Source organism: Eleutherodactylus coqui, chromosome 7 (genome assembly GCF_035609145.1).
Source record: "Eleutherodactylus coqui strain aEleCoq1 chromosome 7, aEleCoq1.hap1, whole genome shotgun sequence".
NCBI lineage: Eukaryota > Metazoa > Chordata > Amphibia > Anura > Eleutherodactylidae > Eleutherodactylus > Eleutherodactylus coqui.
The window spans coordinates 220,970,613-220,998,409 of NC_089843.1; the positions used below are offsets into that span (position 1 = coordinate 220,970,613).

The 27,797-nt window shown below is 48.7% G+C and overlaps 1 protein-coding gene across 1 annotated transcript; it reads left to right on the forward strand.

Annotated features, from left to right (window-relative positions):
- Positions 1–802: 802 nt before the first annotated feature.
- On the forward strand, positions 803–24,190 carry SH3GL1 (SH3 domain containing GRB2 like 1, endophilin A2). Its single transcript, XM_066574452.1, has 9 exons — positions 803–972; positions 9,244–9,312; positions 11,164–11,236; positions 13,772–13,915; positions 14,411–14,544; positions 17,262–17,420; positions 19,830–20,058; positions 22,538–22,594; positions 23,387–24,190. The coding sequence occupies exons 1-9, from the start codon at positions 928–930 to the stop codon at positions 23,581–23,583; spliced, it is 1,107 nt and encodes a 368-aa protein (XP_066430549.1). The 5' UTR covers positions 803–927; the 3' UTR covers positions 23,584–24,190.
- Positions 24,191–27,797: the final 3,607 nt, after the last annotated feature.

Below are 27,797 nucleotides of genomic sequence, written 5' to 3' on the forward strand. Positions count from 1 at the left end.
CGGACCCCGAGGCCGGGACGGTACTCCCGCAGTCTGACCGGACCCCGAGGCCGGGACGGTACTCCCGCAGCCTGACCGGACCCCGAGGCCGGGACGGTACTCCCGCAGCCTGACCGGACCCCGAGGCCGGGACGGTACTCCCGCAGCCAGACCGGACCCCGAGGCCGGGACGGTACTCCCGCAGCCTGACCGGACCCCGAGGCCGGGACGGTACTCCCGCAGTCTGAGCGGACCCCGAGGTCGGGACGGTACTCCCGCAGTCTGAGCGGACCCCGAGGCCGGGACGGTACTCCCGCAGTCTGAGCGGACCCCGAGGTCGGGACGGTACTCCCGCAGTCTGACCGGGCCCGAGGCCGGGACGGTACTCCCGCAGCCTGACCGGACCCCGAGGCCGGGACGGTACTCCCGCAGCCTGACCGGACCCCGAGGCCGGGACGGTACTCCCGCAGCCTGACCGGACCCCGAGGCCAATACGGTACTCATGTGTTGTGCTTCGCCCCCACACTAAGATCCGCCAGCGCCCCGCAGTCTCGGTGTGAAGTATCAACTATCACCGGGAGTCTCGGCCGGATTATCAGTCATGTCAGCCTACTACAGCGGGGGGTCATGCCGGACTGGTGCGGGACTGCTGGCCGCTGTGGAGCCTCCGGCATCGCCTCCTACTACAGCGGGGTTCGGACCGGACGGGCGGCGGGGTAGCTGTGGGGCCGCTGCCGCCTCATACTACAGCGGGGCTCGGGCCGGACTGTCTGCTGACCGCTGAGGTACCGCCGCCTCCAGCATCGCCTCCCCGCCCCGCTTCCTCCCTCATACCGGAAGTGGCGCCTGCCATGTAACTTCCTGACCCGGGAGCCCCGAGAGGCTCACAAGTTGGTGGCTTTTTCCAAACTCCCTGCAGTCCGGCCGGCGGGCGGCAGCGGCGGCAGGATGTCGGTGGCGGGGCTGAAGAAGCAGTTCTACAAGGCCAGTCAGGTGAGCGGCCTCCTCCCGCAGCCGGGCTGCAGCCTGTGCTCCACCGCCGCCCGGGGCTCCCACATTCCGGCGCTGAGTGCGGGGGCCGCCGGGGGCACAGCCTGCGGGGGTCGGTGTGACCGCATAGGGGCGCTGCTCGCAGCTCTGCACTCGCTGTCCATGGAACTCTCATTACTGAGGGGTCCTGGCCGATCACAGGGGGACGGGACACATCATCACTGGGGGTCCTGGCTGATCACAGGGGGACGGGACACATCATCACTGGGGGGTCCTGGCCGATCACAGGGGGACGGGACACATCATCACTGGGGGGTCCTGGCCGATCACAGGGGGACGGGACACATCATCACTGGGGGGTCCTGGCCGATCACAGGGGGACGGGACACATCATCACTGGGGGGTCCTGGCCGATCACAGGGGGACGGGACACATCATCACTGGGGGGTCCTGGCCGATCACAGGGGGACGGGACACATCATCACTGGGGGTCCCGTATATGGTGGCCGTACTCCAGCGCTGCGGCTCCTCCGGACCCCCCGTATATGGTGGCCGTACTCCAGCGCTGCAGCTCCTCCGGACCCCCCGTATATGGTGGCCGTACTCCAGCGCTGCGGCTCCTCCGGACCCCCGTATATGGTGGCCGTACTCCAGTGCTGCGGCTCCTCCGGACCCCCCGTATATGGTGGCCGTACTCCTTCAGCGCTGCGGCTCTTCCGAACCCCCCTGTATATGGTGGCCGTACTCCAGCGCTGCGGCTCCTCCGGACCCCCTGTGTATGGTGGCCGTACTCCTTCAGCGCTGCGACTTCTCCGGACCCCCTGTATATGGTGGCCATACTCCTTCAGCGCTGCGGCTCCTCCGGACCCCCTGTATATGGTGGCCGTACTCCTTCAGCGCTGCGGCTCCTCCGGCCCCCCCTGTATATGGTGGCCATGCTCCAGCGCTGCGGCTCTTCCGGACCCCCCTGTATATGGTGGCCGTACTCTAGCGCTGCGGCTCCTCCGGACCCCCCTGTATATGGTGGCCGTACTCCTTCAGCGCTGCGGCTCCTCCGGACCCCCCTGTATATGGTGGCCGTACTCCTTCAGCGCTGCGGCTCCTCCGGACCCCCTGTATATGGTGGCCATACTCCTTTAGCGCTGCGGCATCTCCGGACCCCCTGTATATGGTGGCCGTACTCCTTCAGCGCTGCGGCTCCTCCGGACCCCCCGTATATGGTGGCCGTACTCCTTCTGCGTTGCGGCTCCTCCGGACCCCCCGTATATGGTGGCCGTACTTCTTTAGCGCTGCGGCTCCTCTGGACCCCCTGCATATGGTGGCCGTACTCCTTTAGCGCTGCGGCTCCTCCGGACCCCCCGTATATGGTGGCCGTACTCCTTTAGCGCTGCGGCTCCTCCGGACCCCCCGTATATGGTGGCCGTACTTCTTTAGCACTGCGGCTCCTCCGGACCCCCTGCATATGGTGGCCGTACTTCTTTAGCACTGTGGCTCCTCCGGACCCCCTGCATATGGTGGCCGTACTCCTTTAGCACTGTGGCTCCTCCGGACCCCCCGTATATGGTGGCCGTACTCCTTTAGCGCTGCGGCTCCTCCGGACCCCCCGTATATGGTGGCCGTACTCCTTTAGCGCTGCGGCTCCTCCGCCCCCCCCCCCCCCCCCCCCGTATATGGTGGCCGTACTCCTTTAGCACTGTGGCTCCTCCGGACCCCCCGTATATGGTGGCCGTACTCCTTTAGCGCTGCGGCTCCTCCGCCCCCCCCCCGTATATGGTGGCCGTACTCCTTTAGCACTGTGGCTCCTCTGGACCCCCTGCATATGGTGGCCGTACTTCTTTAGCTCCTACGGACCGCCTTCTAAAGACTGATGGGGGTTTAAAATGTCCGGGGTGAAAAAATCTAGAACTTCTAACATCCATTTAAAGTAAAACGAAATGCCCGAAGTTCATCGTTCTCACGTTCCCCCCACACTGTCAGGCCGGCGCACACGACTGGATGTGAATTGCGGACTCTGCGATCGGCGCCTGCGCAGACGTGTTTTAATTGATGTCATTGGAGGCGTGGAGCCCGCAGCCCATGTGCAGTTAATATTACATGTGGGCTTGCGGGTCCCTGCGTCATCGCTAAGCCACGCTGCGGGAAATACGAACAAGAAAAGAACAGTATTGCGCCTGACGGCCAGCGAGCCTCTGCGGACACGCACAATACAGTGAAGGGCCGTCCGCAGGGCCACCAGCCGGGCTCACAGCTGGAGTCCGACCCGCTCGTCACGCGGGTAAATGTCAGTTCTGCCTGATTGCGAGACGGATAAAACTTGCACATGAAAATAACCTGTTACTTCCAATCGGGTAATGGGCACAAGCGACGCTCCTCAGGTAGAGGCAGAAGTCCTGTATTTGGGGAGTTCTTGCCCATTATTTCCTAGGGCAGCAAAAAACCCACCACATCCACATGCTATGCGATTTGCGTGCGACGCGTTTACCGTTTTAGATATAAGAATCACACGCAATGTTATTTTTTTCACCACCCGCCTAAAAAACGCGTGTACATCAATGCGAATCGCATATTGTCAGCTCATATCGCCCATGCGGGAAAAACTAAGGCCGGGCTCACATGGCCATATACGTAAAACCCTGTGTGAATCGTGCGGGGTCTAACCGCTGATGAGCCGGCCCACCGCACGTATGGCAGCCATATTGTACTTCGTATGACCGCGTATCTCTGTGTCATGCGCAATCCTCCTCCTGCTTTTTTTGTCTACATTTCCCGCTCTGTCATCGCAGCAGCGCGTATATACCCCGCCCCTAAGGCAATTCCGTATGGGCGGCGTTCATAATGCGCCCATAGAGAATAATGGTCTCTCGCATGTAATGCGCAGCATAATGGAGCACGCTGCGTTCTTCTTATACCCTCGTATTACGCACTCGCCAATGTGGGCAAAACAGCGCAAGGCAATGTATTTGACTTTCTGCGAATTACCGCATGTCACACCGCAGACATTGTGCGCGGAATACATGGTAAACGTGGGAGCGCGGCCTTAGTTTCCATTAGATCAGCTTGTTCCGTTACCTTATATGAAGGATAAAACAACCAAAGATGTCAAAAAATATCCAACAACTTGAAACCTTCATTTATGTTGTAGCGGCCGGCGCTCCATGACCGTCCGACCTCAGCAGATCTGTGGCAGAGCGGTCCGACTGTGCGGTGAAGACTAGTAATAAGTTTACTTAAACTTTGTCGCCTGCCCTTTCCATAGACTGACCTCTAGTCGCCGGCGTCTCATTGGTCGGCCGTAGGATCGGCCGCTCCCAGCTGGTCGGAAAGTAATTCTCCATGATTGGTCTGAGGCTTCGGACTGGCGGGCGACAGATGGGCGTCCCGAATGTTGCGTTGCTAGTATTCTCGTTCTAGTGGCTGAATATCTTCTTTTTAAACCCATTTTCTTATACATAAGGGCTAATTCCCACGGACGGATGTCTGCTGCGTTCCCCGCGGCGAAATGACGCAACTATTAGGTTCTATTGAACCTCGTGGCTCAGTCCTCACATGCGGGATTCTGCCGCAGGAAAAAAATCGCAGCATGTTCAATTCTCCACGTTTTTCCGCGGCAGGAGGCCTCCATTAATACCGCGGGCGCATCCCGCTCCATCCGTGGGCAGGAGGCCTTAATGTTGCTTTGATGTGTCGTTTATTTTTAATTGCTCTATTTTTCTAATTTGGTAACTAAACAAGCTGATCTAATGGAAATTTAAATTTAAATAGGGGGGCGGGGGGGGGGGGGGGTAGATCCAAGCCGCCGCAAGGGAACATGGAGCCATTGCCCATAGAATCTGATTAGATTGGAAGATGACAGCAGCAGCCTAAGGCTCACTGTCCACGGGCGTTGCGGTATCCTGTGGCGGATCTCGTTTGCCCGATATTCATCCTATGTAAATGGGGCTTTAGGCCGGGCTCACACAAGTGTAAAATTACCACATATTATGCGTGCAGTATTTGCCCGTGTGATATCTGATAATTCGCAGGCAATCAAAAACATACGCCCCTACCCCCTTCAGTGAATATATTAAGGGGTGTAGTTTATAAAATGGGGTCATTTGTGGGGTTATCTATCATTCGGACACCTAGGAGCCTTTCCAATCTTGGCTCGGTGCAGGAAAATAAAGTGTTCCTCAAAATGTTGATAAATAATGTTAAATTTGTGCGTCTCCCAAATGGTTAAAAATACCAAAAGTTTTTCCAATGTGCTTCCAGAATAAAGTAAACAGATGGAAATATATATCTTATCAAAAATTTGTACGGTATGTTTGCCCATATTTGAGGTATTGCAGTTGAAAAGGAGAAGAAATGTCAATTTTTTTCAAATTTTTCCCAATTTTGGCGCTTCTAATAAATGTACACAAATGCTATTGGTCTGTTTTTGCCACCTAAATGAAGCACAATATGTGGCGAAAAAACAATGTCAGAATCACTTGGATATGCAAAACCTCTGCAGAGTTATTCTATGTTAAAGGGACACGTGTCAGATCGCCAAAATTTGGCCTGGTCATTAAGGCGCAAGCAGGCTTGATCACAAAGGGGTTAAGGTAGTGCCTGTCACACTGATCGATCACAGTGATATGTCTGCTGTGCGATCTGTGCAGGAGTTTTGGAGAAACCTGTATTTTACTAGCTGCAGCCAAACAGAATTAGTCCTACATATTCATGAGCTTGCAGGCTAGCCACTCCCACCCCACCCTCCAGCCAATGCTTGGCAGCTCTTTCTATGTCCAGTAATAGGCAGACAGCAGTCAGTCATTGGCTGGAGGGCAGGGTGGGTGGAGCTAGCGAATATCCAGGACTACTTCAAGTCCTCTATGCTGCTACTGATAAAATGCAAGTTTCTCCCAAACTCCTGCACGGATCCACCCAGCAGATATCTAATGTAATCAGTGTGAGCGGCACTACCTAAAGGTGCGCAGAGAGGGGTGCAAAAAGATGGTGACAGTCTCTTTAAAATGTTTTAAAAGTTTAGTATTTTATGTGGATCCACTTAAATGTTCCCATTAGAAAGAACTAGTGGTGAAGCGCCGGCCCTCGTACCTCTGTGCCAGCGGGAATAGAAGCTCTAGAACAGTGACAAAGCATAAACTGAGCACAGCAGGAAGGGGTTAACCACCAATGGGTGCACCGCCTAAAATGATACCCTGCAAACAACTTCAAGCAGTTCTGTATGAAAAACGTCGGTAATTCCGGGAGACAAAAGGAAGCCAATCCTGTGGCGTTTCACACAAAAAGGGGTTTGGTCTTTAAAGGGTTAAAGGCACGCTGATTTGTAAAGTAATGTACAAATATCCTGTTGTGCCAATGTGTACAAAAAGTTTGACATTCAAGAAAGACATTGGCGTGTTTGGGTAAGGCAAAGGTATTAACCAGTTATGCTGCAATAAAAGTGATCAAAAAAGCCCAATAGGTCACTCCACGTCACCCGGACCCGGGGTCATTCCGCGTCACCCGGACCCGGGGTCATTCCGCGTCACCCGGACCCGGGGTCATTCCGCGTCACCCGGACCCGGGGTCATTCCGCGTCACCCGGACCCGGGGTCATTCCGCGTCACCCGGACCCGGGGTCATTCCGCGTCACCCGGACCCGGGGTCATTCCGCGTCACCCGGACCCGGGGTCATTCCGCGTCACCCGGACCCGGGGTCATTCCGCGTCACCCGGACCCGGGGTCATTCCGCGTCACCCGGACCCGGGGTCATTCCGCGTCACCCGGACCCGGGGTCATTCCGCGTCACCCGGACCCGGGGTCATTCCGCGTCACCCGGACCCGGGGTCATTCCGCGTCACCCGGACCCGGGGTCCCCCTGGACCAGCTCCAATTTTGCTGAGAATTTCCATGGATGTATGGATGTAACATGTATGTGTGACGGGAGGTTCTGTAAAGCTTCAGCTCCAGATATCATATCCCCGAAGCACCACAGCCGCTAGCATGGAGGTCCCACCAACCGCACCGCGGCAACCGCGAAGGCTGTGCAAAGTCTGACATGTGACCATCGCTGAACTATGGTGGCTGTGATGCTGGAATCCAACATACAAGCTCAACTTGTGCCCGCGAACACGGAAAATGTACTACCAGCCTCACACAACAATAAGGGACGCGCGATGTAACCTCAAAGGGGCTTCGAAATGACTTTGCGTAATGCTTAACCAAATTGTTACACTGCACAGCTCAAGAACAAAACCAGTTGGTCGGTTCTGCTTCTCCGGTCCGCTAACCGCCGGCATGACGGTATATGGCTGCAACATCAGAACAAAGGCGGACAGATCTGTGGAGATACATGGGGCAACACGCCTAAAAGCCAAATCTAACCTGATTCCAAGTCAAATACCTCAATGTGGGACCGCGCCAAATGTATTTTTTGTTATACCAAAGTACAGTGATCCCTCGTCTATCGCGGGGGTTACGTTCCGGAGACCCCCGCGATACGTGAAAATCAGCAAAGTAGCGGCGTTATATTTATACAGATCAGTCTGCCGAACAATCGCAAGAGTGAGCAATCAGACCGATGCTGCGATCAGTGAGCCAATCAGCGCCCAGGATACAGAACACATTCCATCAGCCAATAGTGTGCTGTGTACAATCTCACATTGGCAGCGCTAGTGGCGTACTGGATTTCCTGCATGTACCGCAAAATTCCATGATATAGCGAAAAACTCTAATCATTGAACCGCAGTATAGCAGGGGATCCCTGTGATTGTTGGTATCGCAGCCTGAAGGATATAACACGGAGTCCGCAGCCGGGGAACAATATGGCATATTGTGTGTTAACAGTGCTGGGCTGAAGTAGGCGCTGCTGTTGGTTTGTAGGGCGTCAGCCTGGATCAGTCATCCTAGCAGTAGAACACGCGGCATATCTTATCAGCGGAGACCTCACGGTCAGCCTCTCCCTCACCTCGCCGGCCTCTCCCTCACCTCGCCGGCCTCTCCCTCACCTCGCCGGCCTCTCCCTCACCTCGCCGGCCTCTCCCTCACCTCGCCGGCCTCTCCCTCACCTCGCCGGCCTCTCCCTCACCTCGCCGGCCTCTCCCTCACCTCGCCGGCCTCTCCCTCACCTCGCCGGCCTCTCCCTCACCTCGCCGGCCTCTCCCTCACCTCGCCGGCCTCTCCCTCACCTCTACGTAACGCCTAGAAGTGGTGAAGTCAGACGCGCGTTTTATTAATTAGTAATCAGATTTTCTCCGTCTACCACATGGCAGCTTTTTTTCGCCACTGTGTATCGAGGATCTATTTGGGCTACCTAGTTTTAGCGCTGAGCGGCGCTTCATAGGTCACTGGGCAGTTAGTATCCCGCTGCCATCTGGCTGTGGCAGTCACGTGCTGTCCGTTGTACCCCTGACCGCTCAGCCTGTCACTGGCTGAGTGGTCACATGCACAAAAACTGGCATGAGCTCGCTGCAGCTTCTTCCGTGATTGGAGCTCCAGCACTGGAGTTGCGATGGGTTTAATGAGGGGAGTATGAATTATTTTTATTTTCCATTGTGAATTTTTTTTTTTTTTTTTCTCTAAAATGATGTAAAACCCCTTCTAGTGGAATCTGTTTGCATCCCTGCGCCTACTAAATCACAGCAGGGGTGCTGACAACATAGAGAACCGACTATATGTAACGTCCCCACTACTCGGCCTTTCTCATGAGCCCTGAAATATGCTCTTGAAACCACTGTGTGCAAGTGATGCAAAAATGGTCCAGCGGGGGGGCGGTTTTTTTGCTGGGGAGTGGTCCGGCGGGGGACGGTTTCTTTGCTGGGGAGTGGTCCGGCGGGGGGCGGTTTCTTTGCTGTTCCTCTGCTCGGGAGTGGTCCGGTGGGGGGGGGGGGCGGTTTCAGACGAGCTAATTATTGTTTGACTGAGCTAGTGACGTCACCGCTTGTTGTCGTGCAGCCTGTTTAGACAAGCAAATGCAAGACAAGGCTCATTAAAAGAAGTATCATACAGTTCCCATATAAGCGGATAACGGGACTGAACCCATGAGCCAATCGAAAGCTAGGGGTGTGACAAGGGGCGTCTACTGCACCTAAGGCGGTCAGCCTCTAGCTTCTGGTGGTGACAAGGTACAATAGTAGAACCTGCTAGAAGTTTTAGAAAACTTGTTGAAAAGTCAGAAATGCTTTAAATGTAAAAAGAAAACTAAATAAAAGTAACTAACTTACTAGATTTCTTAAAATCAAAATAAAATAAAAAGATTGTGTCTTACATAAACATACTTGTGATTTTTTTTTTTTTTTTTTGTTTCAGCTTGTAAGTGAAAAGGTTGGAGGAGCAGAAGGGACAAAACTAGATGAAGACTTTAAGGAAATGGAGAAGGTAAAATATATATATATTTTTTGCCTTGCCTTGCCTGCCGTACCACATTATTATCTGTCGGTAACTGTTGGGGATAAGATTTGTTTACCCTCTTCCTGGGTGTATGGTCAGATGTCCTGAACAAAGAAGTATTGCAGTATAATGTACAAGTGATTGCAGGTTCATTTCTATGGGGACTGAGAAGAGATATAAAAAAGGGTTGGTTAAAATTCTTAAAAATTAAAAAAAACGAGTTAAACTTTTTTCCTTTTTTTCCATATAAAAATCTAAACCATAAAAACCATAATTGGTATCACTGTGTTTGTAAAAGCCCGAATGACTATAATATCGCACTATTACCATGTGGTGGAACAAACAAACAAAAAAAATCACGATGCCAGAATGGAGGGCTTTTTGGTCATCCCATCTCCCCCCTCTCCCCCCCCCCCCCCCCCAAAAAAAAAATTTTTGATAAAAAGTAATCAAAAAATTGTATTTATAAGAGAATGGTAGTAATGAAAACTACAGCTTACCAGGCAAAAAAAGGAAGCCTCTCACATCGCCCATTGATAAAATAAAATCCACTTCAGGTCTCTGAAGACGGCGACTGCTTGTTAATTTTTAAAAGTAGTAAAACGCAAACGACATAATCTGGGTATTGCTGGACAGGATAAAGGCGGCAAGTCCTTTTTGCCACACTGTGAATTCTGTAAAAGCTATCTTCCTTTTATTGACATTTGAGTAATTTAATCAACCACAAAAGTTGTCACAATCCTCAGTTTGCCCTGGAGGCCTATGTACAACACCAGTATTACATTAGTTTCCTCCTTAGTTTACATGCAGACCCAGAAAGTGTCTAGTTCTTGGCATGTATTTTGAATCACATTGATTTAACACTGTCCTTGACTTAAATAGCTACTCCACCGCCTCTTCTTTCTACTCTTTCCTGTACAACGTGTATCCAGGTACAGCTATTTCCCAGTCATTACAATCCTTGAACTAGGTCTCTGTTATGGAAGCCAGGTCTAAACTATTGCTACAGGCATTAGTACACATGGTGTGGGGAACATTACATGCAGCTTAGCAGTTACGTCAATTCCGCACCCAATATTAAGCACCATGTCTTTGGAGTTAACGGCACACTGCTTCAACCTAACTGGCAGGGGACAGAAATCGTCCTTGTAAATTAAATTTGTTTCCTTCACCTTATTTAAATGTCTGGCAAAACTAAATTCTGAATTCCTCTCCGAGTACTCCTCTATCTTTTCTGTTAGACCACCTACTGACATCTTGTCTAACCTATCCCAAACCTTCAGTTTGACCCCACTGTCCTAGCCATGCATTAATCTCTGAGATATGAAGTGTTGCTCATCTGATTAGACTGGCAAAATCTATGAAGATGTAACGGATCGTGTTTTCTTGCAGATCTCTTGCCTAAAATGTTGGAATTCTTTTTGTGCAGAAATTTAAATTTATTTTAGAACAAGTCATTGCTTCCAAAATGCAACACAAGATCAGCGTCACTGTTGCTCTGTGCAGCCTTTACCGTATTCCTAGTACATCTCTCTACTGGCTGTGGCACCTGGAAGGATCTCACCCCCTGCAGCACATCTAAATCCTGGCCTACATCAGCACTTCTGATGGTTGAATCGCCAACAAGACCCTGACCAGGCTTCAATGCCAAACCTAACAAGGGGTTTTCTGTCTTGAATCTGCTGCGTTCTGTCAGGTTCAGGCTTAGTCTAGCTGGTGGGCCGGTGTTCGTTCTGAAATTGGTCGGTCATGTTTTTTTATTTTGTAGGAATTCTAATTAATTAATTTGGTATAAACTTGTTTGCACGTCTGTAGTTTATTTATGTTGTGTTCTTGCAGAAGGTCGATGTTACCAGTAAAGCAGTGTCTGAAGTGCTGGCTAAGACCACTGAGTATCTCCAACCAAACCCAGGTACCTTCTGTCACCGGTTGACTTGTTTCCTTTTTAGATTTTGTATTTTTGTGTTTTAATATGTCCTGGTATTTATACATGGAGTCTTTATAAATTACACTGTGACCAAATGTTTTACATGGATGACGATGGATTTGTGCATCTAAATGTATGCGGTTGTTTTTGAGTCAAGTGTTACATCCTTATCTTTTTGTTTTAATCGGGTACATTTTTCAAGTTTCCAATTTTCTGTAAAAATGCAAAAAAATGTTTATGAACATGTATGTATAACCCTGCGCCAAAAGTATATAACAAGTATCCCGTGGACATGAGGCCTTAAAGTAACCTAAACCAATATCCCATACCCATATAGGAAAAGCTCTCCTCAGATGCCGGCTGTAATGTGGCATTGTGAAATGTTGCGGTCTTCAATGTATCGATAAACAACCAGAGATGGAGCAGACGATACATTCTCTATACTCCCCTGTAGATTTACTGGTTTAGTATTGGGGTGATATGTCTCTTACCATCACGGGTATTCTGCTCGCTTTACTCCCGCCTAGGGGAAGCGGCCCGCACCAACCGGCTACATGAGTGCGATCATTTGGCTATAAGTTTGGAAAGCTTTTCCAATGTCTCCTGCATGTCCTCCTCGGGGGCCGAGACAAAGGATCCCTGTGATCGCAGCTCTAATATATATCATATAATGTGCTCCGCTCTATGATGCCCTATTGTTTTGATATTTTTAAAAATATAACAAAAAAGGATTTATGAAAAAAAGTATAGTTGGATACACGGATACATGCGCAAAAAGGTTGTAATGAGGCGAGCGCAAATTCTCGTGTGAAGGAGCCTTTTAGGCCAGCAGAGAAAACCTTTTTTAGAGCCTCAGGTGACAAGACCGTCCATCTAATCACCACAACTCATGATTTACAGATCTGCCTGAGATGGAACTGCATGCTGACTTTTGCAGCAAAATGACGTTTTCTGGGGGCTCTCTTCTTTTTTTTTTTTTTTTTGACAGTGTGTAAAATACCACGTATGTATTTTGAACCAGGACTCGGCTCTGTGTCATCTCAGCCCAAAACCTCTAGGAAATGGTATAAAAAAAATACAAGTGTATTTGTTGGTCCTTATTTTACCAAGTGTTTCGGACTGGGGTGACAAAGGGGCGGGTTGTGGACTGGGGTGACAAAGGGGCGGGTTGTGGACTGGGGTGACAAAGGGGCGGGTTGTGGACTGGGGTGACAAAGGGGGGGGTTGTGGACTGGGGTGACAAAGGGGCGGGTTGTGGACTGGGGTGACAAAGGGGCGGGTCGTGGATCGGGGTGACAAAGGGGCAGGTCCTGGACTGAAGCGTGTAGTAAATGGTTTTATTTATTTTCTTTTAAAGAAATAACTTTATCTACTGGTCCGTCTCCTTGATGATTTACATCGCAGACCATGCCAGCAAGGTTAAGGCTGCCTGTCCACTGGTGATGATCCACCGGCGATCACGCTGTGTGAAGCTTTCCATAGCGATTCTTCACTCGCGGGATCTAAATTGTAGCATGCCGCGATTCTCCGCAGTGAGCCTGTCTGTTAGATGAACTCACCGCTGAGACCTGTCAGCGCTCCCCCTTCGTCCCTGCGGCGGAATATTGCTGGTGATTTTTTTTTTCCCCACGGCCGTGGGCAGGGGGCCTAACAATTAGTTGTTTTTTTTGCAAGTTCCTGTTCATGTGAGCATCTTCCTTTTCACTACTTACTGCTGACCTGCTGCTGTAACCCAAGGCCTCTGAGCCAGGCTATGGGCATCCTTGGGTAAGACGCGGGTATAGCCGTGCCAGCTGAGAGGACAGATGCTTCATGGGAAGGATCATTTGAGTCCTAAATGCAATCACTATGACTAGTCTGCAGTCGCCTTGTGCTAACAGCCAAATCTCTTGATGCACTTGTGGAATTTTCCAAGCTCTTCATTTGGTGGCCTGGCTATCAAAGCTATTTTTCAAGGTGGAGAATGTGTAGAGCAGTTTCCAGGTGCTCCGACCGAAGGTTATAGATGTCAGCAGCTCCTGGAAACGGGTCTTGGGATTGTCTCCCTTGGATAATACATGTGGCACTCTATGGGCCGTCTCTCCCCCCTTCATGTGCGGCGTTGTTGTTGTGTACCTCTGCACTCTGACTACAGATCTCTTTCCATGGCTTTCAGACTGTCAAGGTCAGGACTTGTACATTTCCTTCATGACTTCAGCTGAACAAACCCTGCAGTCAAAACTTCAAACACTGTATCCCCCCCCCCCCCCCCATGCTGATACTCTCGTTCTTTTCACCGCGGTGCATCATGTGACCTGTGGCATCCTGTATACGGGTCACATTGGCTCCCACATAATAGCTCCAGCCTTGTGTACAGGATGTCGCTGCTAACGTTTGGGGTTGACACGTGGTAGGAGGTCGGCCCCAGCAGCCATGTGGGCCTTCAGCTTTATACATCCTATCTAGGCCATCTTTTGAAGTACTCTGGTGTGTCGTGTTCATTGGTAATCTTGACCGTTCCTTCCTCTCTCCTCTGGCCAGCCTCTCGTGCCAAGCTTTCCATGCTCAACACCGTATCCAAAATTCGAGGGCAAGTAAAGAATCCAGGATATCCTCAACCAGAAGGTCTTCTGGGAGAAAGCATGGTCCGCTATGGGAAGGAACTTGGAGAAGAATCTAAATTTGGTGAGCGGAATGGAAACCTTTAAATCTTATTTCTATATAAGATACGTCCATGTGAGCGAGCCCTTACAAAGGGAAGTGTCGCCTCTGATGGTGACGTGAGGGCTCTTCTGTCGAGGACCTTGTTGGCTGTATAACTACCATGTTTCCCCCGAAAATAAGACCTAGTAGAAGTCCTAATGCAAGGCCTCCCTCGAAAGTAAGACCTAGCTCTGTCTGCTGTGATGAGCTCCCCATGGTGGCTGGAAGCTGCAATACCATCCCTGCGGTACAAGTGCTCCAGGAACTGCTGTGGGTGATCCTTACAGTCTGCAGACAGTGTGTGGGAGCCAGGTACTCCCAAAGGGTCTCTCCGTACGGCCTCCCATACACTGGTAATGTTGGGCACGGCCCACAGGAGAGGCGCCATCAGTCTTGTGTCCGCTCACATTCTTGCCTGACGTCTGTTAGTGTAATTTCACTAACGACCTGCTTATCATGTGATTTCTTTACTAATAGGTAATGCCTTGTTGGATTCCGGAGAGGCGATGAAGAGACTTGCAGAAGTGAAAGATTCTCTGGACATAGATGTAAAGCAAAACTTCCTGGATCCTCTGCAAAACCTTTCTGACAAGGACCTCAAAGAAATCCAGGTTAGACTCGATGAAGCGGGGCGTTACAGGCCGCTGCTACACATCACTCTAAGTGGTCGGTATTTACACTACTTGTGGCGGGGGTTGAATCGCTGCAGTCAGATGGTGAGCGTCGGTATTATCATATGGGGCTGTCCGCACGCAGCGCTTCGATTTAAGGCCTTGTGGTGGCAGCATGCTGAAGATATGACACGGTTTCTGAGGCCTCATGTCCACAAGCAGGTTGGACTCCGCATGCGGTAGCCCTCAGCGGTATCTGACCCTGCCCGCGGCCGAGGACCGTGTGTACCTGTCCGGCTCCTGCGCAGTACAGAAGAGGTTTTTTTTTTTTGGCTAAACTCCAGCTTTCCCGCAGAATCTGCGGCTGCGGATCGGATGGCTTCCATTGACTTGAATTGAACTGCACTGACATAGAGCATGCCGCAATTTTATTTCCACATCCAAAGATCCGCAGATCAAATCTCTATGCTTTCATGCAGCTGTGGGCGCCCATGTGTCGCTGTGGGCGACTTGAACTGCGGATCGCATGCGTGGATTCCACAATTCAAATCTGCCTGCGGACATTGGGCCTTCGTCATAGAATTCAATGAACAGCCGACGTACCGAAAATGGAATCTAAAAACAAACCGCTGAACTGCTTATAAAACCATACAGATAAGCCCCAGGCTCCCACACAGGCGTAAACGCTAAACGCTATACAACGCTCCTATTCATTTCAGTGGGCTGCTCACACATACATCACTGCCATGCTTTGACAGTGATGTATGTTCCATCTTTGTCCGTTTTTAGACCTGCATTGTCCATTGAAATGAATGGGCAGCAGTTTCAGCGCTGCCGAACATGCGGCACAACTTGGTACCGTGTTTTTGGCAGCATTAAGCACCCTAGCTAAACTACCTGAGGGGGGGGGATCAATATTCACCTAGCAGACGCCGTTGGGTTCCGGACGCTGCTCTCCGGAGCTCTGTGGAGGCTTCCCCTGCACTTGTCATCCCCAAAAGAGCATCTCTTTCTGATAACGGGGATTGAAGACCCCGCCTCCAGCAAGAGATTGCTCTGATTGGCTGAGGCGCTTGGCCAATCACAGCCATTCATTAAATGGCTCGAGCAATCAGAGCAATCTCTTGCTGGAGGCATGGTATTCAACCCATGGCATCAGCAAAAGATGGTCTGTCGGGGATTACAAGTGCCTGGAAGCCTGCACAGAGCCCTGGAGAGCATCAGCAGGGACCGACGGCGTCTACTAGGCAGTATTGATTTTTTTTTTTTTTTTTTTTTTCAGGTTCTTTAGCTGTGCTAAAAGCCGCAGTAATCGCCTTTCTGCAAACGTCCGTGAGGGAGGCCTTAAACTGTAGACAACGGTTTGTCGGCAGCGTTACAGACCATAGCCGGTCACAGCCATATCCAAGCGCTGTAACTCTCTACTAGGGTATATTCACACACAGATATCTGTCAGATGAGGAGCGCACCTGACGTATATTTCTGACTTTCTGTCCAATACATGGGGCATTCCCAAACTTCTGCAGGGATATGGAGATAGATATAATATGGGCAAAAGAAAGGTTTTGGTCCTTAAAGGGGTTTTTCGGGTTTTTCTTCATCTTTCCCCCAGGTAGACATGTTTTCTTATCAGAATATTTTCCCTGCCCTCACATTTCCCCAATGCCGCAGGCGACCAGTATAAGCAATATCCTTCATAATAACCATAACCTATACCCGTTCTCAGCGCCCTCTGTGACCGCTTACAATCAGATCCTAGAATAGTCCAGAAACAATCTTTTGCTGTAATTCCGGTGAGTTTTCTATTTTAGGTTTTGCTTTTTATTCTTTTGTCAATTTTAAAGGGTTTTTGGGGGGATTTTTTTTTTTAGTGTTCTAATTCCAGGAAACCATACTTAATAAAAAGACTATTACTCGCCCTTTAATTGTCTCGCTGCTTTCTCCCCCACCTTTCCTACTGCAATTATTTCATGTACTTCATTCCTGGTCTCGACAGTCACATGCGGTACACTCTAGCTTCGGCATGGAGGCCAGTGATTGGCTGCAGCGGTCACATGCGTACACTCTAGCTTCAGCACGGAGGCCAGTGATTGGCTGCAGCGGTCACATGCGTACACTCTAGCTTCAGCACGGAGGCCAGTGATTGGCTGCAGCGGTCACATGCGTACACTCTAGCTTCAGCACGGAGGCCAGTGATTGGCTGCAGCGGTCACATGCGTACACTCTAGCTTCAGCACGGAGGCCAGTGATTGGCTGCAGCGGTCACATGCGTACACTCTAGCTTCAGCACGGAGGCCAGTGATTGGCTGCAGCGGTCACATGACCGATGTACAAGATGTTGCCGACCCTTTCTGACCTTTAGAATTTTGTCTCCCAATGTACCGATATTCCATTATAGTAGCTTGAGGCCCAAGTCCTTTAATTGCATCTTATTGAATGTCAGCCCGTAGTATTACTGTACAACTCTTGTATTATACAGAGCGGCTCACAAGGATGATGCGCTGCGGAATATGTTGGTGCTATATAAAGGTTATTCTGTACAATAGTATTCCTTTTCTTCTTATTTTGCTCGTTTCTTTTTGTTTTCCTTGTAAAGGGTTACTTCCGTAGATCTTGAGAATGAAGGGGTCTCTGGTTCAGCGTCCCTCCTTAGACGCCCCCTGTGTGCTGCTCCTTCCTGTACAACCTCCATCACCTTCACCTCTTGTTCCTTTCAGCACCATCTGAAGAAATTAGAAGGCCGCAGGTTGGATTATGACTACAAAAAGAAACGCCAAGGAAAGATCCCGGATGAAGAGCTGAGGCAAGCCTGGGAGAAGTTCATAGAGTCCAAGGAGGTGGCCACCACCAGTATGCTCAATCTGTTGGACACGGATGTAAGAAGCAGACATTATTGTTATTCCTTAAGTGCAAATATGTTGTTTAACCCTTTGCAATCCAATTTTTGATTCAGGGTTTCCTAGGGGGTTTTCTGTTTCTGCCATTATACAATGGTGCCACCTTCTGGCTAGAGCCAGTACTGCGGTATTGGACATGCTAGAGAGGCCCCCAACAACAGAGCGGCCAGTAATATATAGTAGGAATACCTGGCCGGACGTCTTCCGACATCTGAAGCTGTACCGCCTTCAATCAGAATGTCTTTAGACGTCAGTGGATAAGAAAGGGTTAATATAAAGACATTTCTTAGCGTCCGTTCGGAGATGCCAAATCTCATCTTGAGGAGGTGGGATTGAGTTACAAAACTGCAGCCCTGAAACCTTTGTGTATAGAAGGATCGGTCATAACATTACATCCATCCGCCCGAATGTGTAACTAGAAGAGGTCTGTCATGTATTTACAAATTACCGAGTGCTATGAACTACATCCACCAATAAAACGTAAAGGGTTGTCAGGGGCTTTACTGTTATTGACCTATCATCGGGATACATCATCAGTAGTTGATCGATGCAAGTCCGCCGTTTGGGATCCAGCTGATATCAAGCTGTCATTACGAATGGAGCAAGAAGCAGACAGCTCTGTTCACAATGCAGTGGCCAAGGTTGGTATTGCAGGCGCAGCTCCCATTGAATTCAAATAGTTCACTCTGGCCTTGATGGTTTTCTTCTGTTGCCATCTAGCTGACTACAATACATATATTTGTGTTCCATCTGCTGATGCCCTGTGCAGCTGGGCGTAAATATACATGGTCCTCTTTAATGGACGATCGCTCCGCATAGTGCTCTGCCATTAAAGAAATTGGGATGACAGCTCCATGTCACAAAATATCCCAAAGTGGTCCCTGTCGTAGGACCCAAATGCAGGAATCTTCCTTGCTGCGTTCATGCCTTTGCTGTGGAGACTGGTGACAGCTGGATGCCCTCACAAGCTTCAGCAGTCGGATGGGCAGAGGACAGGATCTGTGTATGCAGATCACTGCTGATAGTGGTCAGCGAGCATCGGATCACCATTATCTTTGAACTGCATGCAGAGACTTCTGGGAGGGCGTATGTTGTTCCCGCTGCCTCCTGATGCAGGGAAGAAAATGGTAAAAGGAAATAAAAAGCATGTAAAATAAAACACTTGTCTGGAAACCCACCTGCACCATCAGGGACTATTTTATGCAATTAAGGAAGATGGAACAATACCTCTGCAGCGCCGCCTACTGGAAGGCAGCATTCCTGCAAATCGATGTCCGACCCTTAATACGGGTCTTTATAGCAATGATTATATGGATTATATTATATGGACATTGACTTGCAGGAATCCTGCCATCCTATAGGTGGCGCTGCAGAGGTATTGTTCCATCTCCCTTATTTGCATATATTTCCCAGAGGAGCTTGCAGGGCTTTATAAGTCTCCTCATTCACTTTCTAGATGCCTTTCCAGGACTATTTTATGACATGGGAGCATCTTACTTGGACCTCATGGATGCATATAATAATCAGTCCTATTTACAGAATTTCTTTGATGGAAGTCTGATGACTTGTTGCCACATTTTGTCTCCCTCGTCCCTCTCTACTCTCATGCCTAAACCTTTCAGTAGACGGATGCTTGGGGCACTCGCAGAGCCCATATACCATCTGAAGGCAGTAGATGTCAGGCTTTGAAGCCATGTAGGTGGGAATTACATATATTTGGTGTAGTTCTGCATCGTACCGTGGTCAGAATGTTCTGTCCTCTAAATCTGCCTGGTTATATGAATTGTATTACATTACAAGAGCGAGAAAAGGAAGGAAACTACATATTTCATCCATACTTTTTCCTGCATAAACCTTCAAAATTTAAAGATCCCAGTTCCCTCTTGGTACCACATTTAGGCCCCTCGGTCCGCCAAAAGTGAAAAGAATACTTGGCCAAAATATAAAATATTCACTCTTAGGCTACCTATACTCGGACGAGCGCCATCTTGGGCCACGAAACTTGGCCCGATATCGCACTCGCCAATGTGCATTTTCACACCGATGCAAGGCGTTTTTCCAGCAAAAGTGCCTCCCATCACTTCTGTGAAGTAGCGGCTCTCAGGTGAGTTATGGATCAGCAAGGGTTTCCCATTGTTTTCAATTCGAAACCTCGCATTGCAGTAATGTACACATCGCACGGCGTGCAATGTCTTTTACTGTCCCATTGAAAACCATAGGCAATTCATTTCGAGGGACGTGAAAAGCTAGGACATGCCACGATTTCTCGTGGACAGGCTGGCCCCCGCGGGGGGAGTGTGTGGCTGGCCCCCGCGGGGGGAGTGTGTGGCTGGCCCCCGCGGGGGGAGTGTGTGGCCATTTCACTGTATGATCTTTACACTCTTACAGGTAGAACAAGTCAGCCAGCTGTCGGCCCTGGTGGAGGCGCAGGTAGATTATCACCGTCAAGCAGCTCAGATTCTGGAGGAGTTGTCAGACAAGCTCAAGGTCAGCGTTCGCGAATCTTCTTCCCGGCCCAAGAGAGAAATAAAAGTGAAGACGCAGGAAAGTTATGATTATGGCGATGCTGACCATTCCAATGGAGGCATTTCCTGTAACCCTCTAAACAAGCCGCCAGGTAAGATTCACAACATCCCTTTCTCTTGATTGATATCGAGGTAACAGCCCAGTATTTCATAAGTCCTATAGACCTACAATGAAGAGGGCTGCATACATATGATAGAATGGTGGAGTTGGCAGGGACCTCCAGGGTCATCGGGTCCGACCCCCTGCTCAGTGCAGGATCACTAAATCATCCCAGACAGATGTCTCTCCAGCCTCTGAAGACTTCCATTGAAGGAGAACTCCCCACCTCCCGTGGCAACCTGTTCCACTCATTGATCCCCCTCACTATCCAATCTGCGTCTCCTCCCTTTCAGTTTCATCCCATTGCTTCTAGTCATTCCTTGTGCAGATGAGAATAGGGCTGATCCCTCTGCACTGTGACGGCCCTTCAGATATTTGTAGACAGCTATTAAGTCTCCTCTCAGCCTTCTCTTCTGCTAAACATTCCCAGATCCTTTACCCGTTCCTCATAGGACATGATTTGCGGTCCGCTCACCATCCTGGTAACTCTTCTCTGAACTTGCTCCAGTTTGTCGATGTCTTTTTTAAAGTGGGGTGCCCAGAACAGGACACAGTATTCCAGATGAGGTCTGACTAAGGAAGAGTAGAGGGTATAATGCCCTCACGTGATCTAGACTCTATGCTTCTCTTAATACATCCCAGAATTGTGTTTGCCTTTTTGGCTGCTGCATCACATTGTTGACTCATGTTCAGTCTATGCTTTATTAGTATACCCAAGTCTTTTTCCCATATGCTGCTGCTTAGCCCAATTCCTCCAATTCTGTATGTGCTTTCTGCATTTTTCTTGCCCAGATGTGGGACTTTGCATTCCTCCTTGTTAAATCCTATTCTGTTAGTCGCTGCCCACTGTTCAAGCTTTTCTAGATCTTTCTGAATACTCTCTCTCTTCCCTAGTGTTAGCTATCCCTCTTAGCTTTGTGTCGTCGGCAAATTTGATCAGTTTCCCACCAATTCCCTCCTCCAGATCATTTATAACAATGTTGACCAACACTGGGCCCAGGACAGATCCTTGTGGTCCCCACTTGATACATTCTCCCACTTGGATGTGCAGCCATGTATGACCACTCTTTGAGTACGATCACTCAGCCAGTTGTGAATCCACCTAACTGTTGCCTTGTTAATCCCAGATTTGGTCATTTTTTCAATAATTATGGTATGAAATACTTTGTCAAATGCTTTACTAAGGTCACAATAGTCTCTAACAGCTGCAACCTTTAAGGGGGTATAGAAACACTCCAGCCAAAATTGAAACTATATTATGCCTATTTATATATATAATATGTATATATGTATGTGTGTGTGTGTATACACACACACACATCTACATCACCACTTTATACATGTTTTTTATATACAGACATACTGTTTATTGATATTTTAACAGAAAATAGAACAATGGGATTAATTCGGCTGATTACAATAATGGTGATTTCTTCCTGTTGTATCTTTTCTGGAAGTAACTGACTTACCATTTCGTTGCATTGGAGAATGTGTTTCCATATTAGGGAAACATTTGTTAGAGTGCCATCACCTGGCTGTAACTGGTATTGCAGGGATGGGTAGGATTGAGTGACGGAGTTTGCCGTCCTATTTAATAGAACAATCTTATTTTTGTAATTATCACTTGACTTAATTGTAGGATTAATTTATTGAATTTGAGAAATTAGCCTTAAATGGGACCTCGATATAAATGTTTTTAGGAGAGACTATTTTACTTTTCTTATGTTTTTTACTGTTTTTGCATTTTTTCACTTCCTCGGAAAGAATAACTCTTTTCTATCATGTATTATCTGCATTATGTTTTTATGCCCCAAATGCGCGTTGTGTTGTATTGTTGCGCGGTTCGTGTGATCTGGGAGCAGTAGGGATTCCTGCTGTGCGGCTCCGTAACTTCCAAGTACAGATGAGCGTTCGCTCGTTATCTACTCCTTGCTCATTTTATGTAGCGCTCGGCACTATTTGATCTTCTTTTCAGCGGTCTTGTGATTACACTATTATGATCTGTTTGGACAGCCTGCCCCGCGGCTTTGAAACGAGTGTGAATGCTCATGTATCTCTGCTCCCCTGTCCTTGTAGTTATTTACTAAAGCTAAGTTGACATTTGTTTTACTCTTCCCCATATATGACAGCCACAGTGTTTCCCCAATGATATGTTGGCCCCCTACCTCTAACAGCCATCACCTCCCAGAAGCCCTTGCGGTGCTGGGCAGGAGACTTCTGCAATGGTCCTTGGAGGTAGGACCTTGATCACATGACTGTGATGTCATGGAAGGCAGTCATACACCCGTAAGATCAGCCCCGATCGGGGTAATTTAGTACCTGGATATGTGCAGAGCGCTCCGTCCCTCCGGATCTCAGCATTTCCATGTTCTTTGTATGTAATACATAACCTGCCTCCTACTTTTGACCCTCTGTACCGCAGAACGGTTACTTGTTCTTAAGGATTTTCCTTTTTGTTTTTCTTGTTTTAGTTTCGTCGTCTTTCCGCTCAGAGAAGCCCGCCAGAACACCGAGCAACCGCAGCTCCAGTAAGTGACCGGCTTTGTGCCTACCTGTAGCCCACCTGTCGCCAGGTGTGGCCCCTATAAACCAGTGGCAGCATGTTATCTGTCAGCAGGATGGCTTCCATATATGTAGATCTTATGGCCCCTTGAGTCCATCGTACCTTTGAAAATTAACTTTTCAAACATTCATCGCCATTTGTAAATTAGGTTTGAACAGTCCGGTGTGCATGTGGATCGTTCCCACAGTCTTCATTGTAACCCAGCTTCCCCGTCTCTGGGTGGCGTGGATGATGTAGACTATGTTCCAGGAGTCGGAGTGGTACCAGCGTATGCACTAGGAGCCTGATCTGTGGCGGGCACCCTTGCCCCGTCTCCTCTGGGGCGGGCACCCTTGCCCCGTCTCCTCTGGGGCGGGCACCCTTGCCCCGTCTCCTCTGGGGCGGGCACCCTTGCCCCGTCTCCTCTGGGGCGGCCACCCGTTCTGCTCTGACTTCCAGAACTGGCCTGTGAATGATGTAGGCATTGCCATACTCCTCCAGCAGGAGGGCTGTATTATAGTAATGACTGCACGCGGCTGCAGCGGTCCGGGTCTGCCTATCAGATTTTTTGAAACTAATTTGCATACACAACAGGATGTTTAAAAACCTAATTATTAACTGTATGATGGGCTAATGGGGCATAATGTATATCCCAATGACTGATCAGATTACTTGCTGCCAGGGGTTTATAAGGGTCAAACCTGGGGGGCAGATTCCTGTTAACGGAAGCCATTTTCCCCTAACGCTAACTTGTCTCCTTCTCCCCCCCTACTTGCAGCTCCGCTCGACCAGCCGTGCTGTAGAGCGTTGTATGATTTTGATCCTGAGAACGACGGCGAGCTTGGCTTCCGTGAAGGGGATATTATCACGCTGACCAATCAGATTGATGAGAACTGGTATGAAGGAATGATCAGCGGGATGTCGGGATTCTTCCCCCTGAACTACGTGGAGGTTCTCGTTCCGTTACCTCAGTGAGGTCTGCATTCTTCTGTTTGCAGAGAGCCATTTTCCAGCCTTTCACTTAACGAGGACCAAATCCCTGGGGTGCTGGTGCCGTCGCTGCTCTGGGCAGGAGGGTGCGCCCCGCCTTCTGCGCAGCGGGCGTCGGTAATGCTTTATTGCTCTGGTGCGTTAGCTGCAGGACACTAGCTATCAAAGTAATTCCGTCCATGTAACTTGTTATAACTCTTTCTGGACAAACCGAAAAGATTGGTTACACAACCGGTCAAACACTACAGATATTAGCACAGTAGGTCTATTGTACACGGCCTCCGCCAGAGGCGAGTATACGGCCGCCACGGGGGAGGATTAGGGATCTTGTATTCTTTTATACTTCTTTTTACTCTGCTCCTCTGAGGATTTCTCCTGACTATATATGCGGTGTAGCCTCTATATGTTACTACTTGTACTGTTACAGCAAATGGTATTTTTTTCATATATAATCTTTAATTTTTTATGATGGCCTTCAAATGTGAGCTAAATTGTTGTATTAGAGAACCCATCGCATCTAATATGCTAGAAGGGCTAACACATACATTTCATGTCTCCAGTCTTGTAATAAATACTCCAATCGTAAATCAGACGATCGCCGGCTGTCCACAATGTGTCCATTATTTATACGGTTCTCTTCCTGCATCTAACTGCCTTCCACACAACCCTGTGCCTCCACTCATTGGGGTATGGGGGGGCTCCAGGGTTAGAAGAACGGCCGCTTTCTACACTTGTCCACAGGTTGGTCGCAGTTTGGCTCCATTCGCTTTACTGAAGTTGAGCTGCAATACCAGACACAACCCATGGACAGGTGTGGCGCTGTTTTGGGAAGAAAGCAGCCATGTTTTTCCAGCCCTGTAAACCCCATTCATGGTTTTCTTTGGGTCACTGACTGTAGCCGAGCATTAGGACCCCTAAGGACACATTTTTATGCAAATGGTTTCCTTGCAGCTGACGAAAGTCTCCACTTTGCCATTAAGGCTCCTTATAAGAGGGAATCTCAATGCAGTCAAAATCTCTGGAAGTCTGGACTTCATTATACTAAAAGAAATCTGCCCCTTTAAGGGCTCATGCGCGTGTCCTCCCCGTGTATCATACATGCGTTGTGCAGACATGTGACACATGGTGAATGGAGTCCGTGAAGGTCGGTGCGCTTTCATTGTTGGATTCATACGGGCGTGTCGATACATGAGAGAGATAATCCGCAGCGTGAGCCCCTACACTTGTATAGGCTGTCCATACGCAATACATACACCCACCCCACAATGTCCGTGTGTGATACTCGGGCATACGCAGTCTCTGCTGCCAGAGCGTATGGTTATAGAATGCGTAAATCGCTGTGGGGAGATGTCAGCATTGTACGCATACGCCCGTGCGCATGAGCCTTAAAGGGGTTGTCCCGCGAAAGCAAGTGGGGGTATACACTTCTGTATGGCCATATTAATGCACTTTGTAATGTACATTGTGCATTAATTATGAGCCATACAGAAGTTATTCACTTACCTGCTCCGTTGCTGGCGTCCTCGTCTCCATGGTGCCGTCTAATTTCAGCGTCTAATCGCCCGATTAGACGCGCTTGCGCAGTCCAGTCTTCTCCCTGGTGAATGGGGCCGCTCGTGCCGGAGAGCTGGTCCTCGTAGCTCCGCCCCGTCACATGTGCCAATTCCAGCCTATCAGGAGGCTGGAATCGGCAATGGACCGCACAGAGCCCACGGTGCACCATGGGAGAAGACCCGCGGTGCATCGTGGGTGAAGATCCTGGCGGCCATCTTGCTAAGGTAAGGAAGAAGTCGCCGCAGCGCGGGGATTCGGGTAAGTACTAAACGGTTTTTTTTTTAACACATGCATCGGGTTTGTCTCGCGCCGAACTGGGGGGATATTGAAAAAAAACAAAACCCGTTTCGGCGCAGGACAACCCCTTTAACGCTTTTGCTAATGAAATGTAAAAAAATGATCTCTTCTTATTCTGTAATCCGCTGTCTCTCTGAGAAGCGATCCGGTCTCTCTGGTTCTCACGTAAATGTCCGGTAACTTCTGTTGTAGAAAGAAACTCGTTACTAGAAATTGTATCAATATTTTCATTTTACACAAACTGTTATTTACATAATCTTGTACATGCCTTCAGGCTGGGGTCACATGGGACGTATTCCCAGCGGAAATCTCATGATTCTGCTGCAGCGAAAAACCACTGGGAAAGCCGCAAGATTTCCACCACGAAAGCGCAGGTTCAAAACCCGCAACACTTAGCCGCGGGTTTTGGAGCAGCTTGGCTGCATGCTTTTCCGTTGCAGCCAGCTCTCCCGTAGAGGAGAGCGCGGCTGCAACGGAAAAAAGAATAGACATGCTGCGGTCAGGGAATTTGTGCCACAGCTCTGGCTTTTGCCGGCTTTGCAGCAACGGATTGGCAGTCCCATGTGGATGAGATTTTTGACAAATCTCATCCACATGGCTGGCCAACACCAGGATTAGCGGCCGCAGGCGGATCTGCCACAGCGTAATTCCAGACGGAATTCCCGCAGCAAATCCGCCCCGTGTGACCCCAGGCTTATATTCTGCAGCACTTTACAAAGGGGTATATAAAGTGATATTACATATAATAGCAACACATTACAGGGAACGTGTCCAACCTGCCGGTATGATGTTCTAGAGCCGAGCGGACGGATATATAGTTTATGGGTAAAGACTCGAACTTGTTCTATATTCATGTAAAGAGAAGGTGCCATTAGAAAATGACCGATTATATAAATCGCATTTTTGTGTTTAAACATATTTTCAAGAATTTTTATTTTCGTTCACAATTTATATACTTAACAAAAATCCTGCCTAGTTTCACATAATTTTGTTAATTTTTGTCACAATATAGCCGTATATTAGCCAAAAATCTACCCTGCACAGGGGATTCTAAGATGAGAAAAAGAATTTTATGAAACAAAACATAGTGAGAATTAATGAAAAATTAAGGTGATTACACAGACCTCCTGCTCCTCAGATGATATCTTACACAGACAACCTCCTTCTTCTCAAATACTAATATTACACAGACGACCTCATGCAGTAAGATAATGCACAGATGACTACCTCCTCATATACCAATATATTACACAGACCACCTCCCCCTCATATACCATATATATATATTTATTACACGGACGACCTTCTCCTTGTGCACTAAGATATTACACAGATGACCTCCTAATATACCAATATATTACACAGACAACCTCCCGCTCGTATTTCAATATATTACACAGACGACCTCCTGGAGTAAGATAATGCACAGATGACCTCCTCATATACCAATATATTACATAGACGACCTCCCCCTCATATTCCAATATATTACGCAGACTACCTCCTCATGCAGTAAGATAGTACACAGACGGCCTCTTTCTCATGCAGTAAGATACTACACAGACGACCTCCTCCTCATATACTAATATATTACACAGATGACCTCCTCCTCATATACTAATATATTACACAGATGACCTCCCCCTCATATACCAACATATTACACAGACGGCCTCTTTCTCATGCAGTAAGATACTACACAGACGACCTCCTCCTCCTCATATACTAATATATTACACAGACGACCTCCTCCTCATATACTAATATATTACACAGACGACCTCCTCCTCATATACTAATATATTACACAGACGACCTCCTCCTCATATACCAACATATTACACAGACGACCTCCTCCTCATGCAGTAAGATATTACACAGATGACCTCCTCCACATATACTAATGTATTACACAGACGACCACCTCCTCATATACTAATATATTACACAGACGACCACCTCATATACTAATATATTACACAGACAACCTCCCCCTCCTATTCCAGTAGATTACACAGATAACGTCATGCAGTAAGATGCACAGATGACTACCTCATATACCAACATATACGGTAACCCAGACGACCACCTCCTCATGCAGTAAGATATTACACAGACAACCTCCTCTGAATGTAGTAAGATGTTAAACAGATGACCTCCCCCTCATGCAGTAAGATATTACACAGACTATTCCCCCTCATATACCAATATATTCCACAGACGACCTCCTCTGAATGTAGTAAGATGTTAAACAGACGACCTCCTCCTCATGCAGTAAGATACTACACAGACTACCTCCTTTTAATATACTAATATATTACAGACTTCCTCCTCCTCATATACCAACA

Coding starts and splice junctions, on each gene's coding strand:
- SH3GL1 (XM_066574452.1), top strand. CDS start 928: ATGTCGGTGGCGGGGCTGAAGAAGCAGTTCTACAAGGCCAGTCAG. Junction 973..9,243: donor AGTTCTACAAGGCCAGTCAG/GTGAGCGGCCTC, acceptor TTTTTGTTTCAG/CTTGTAAGTGAAAAGGTTGG. Junction 13,916..14,410: donor TGGAGAAGAATCTAAATTTG/GTGAGCGGAATG, acceptor CTTTACTAATAG/GTAATGCCTTGTTGGATTCC.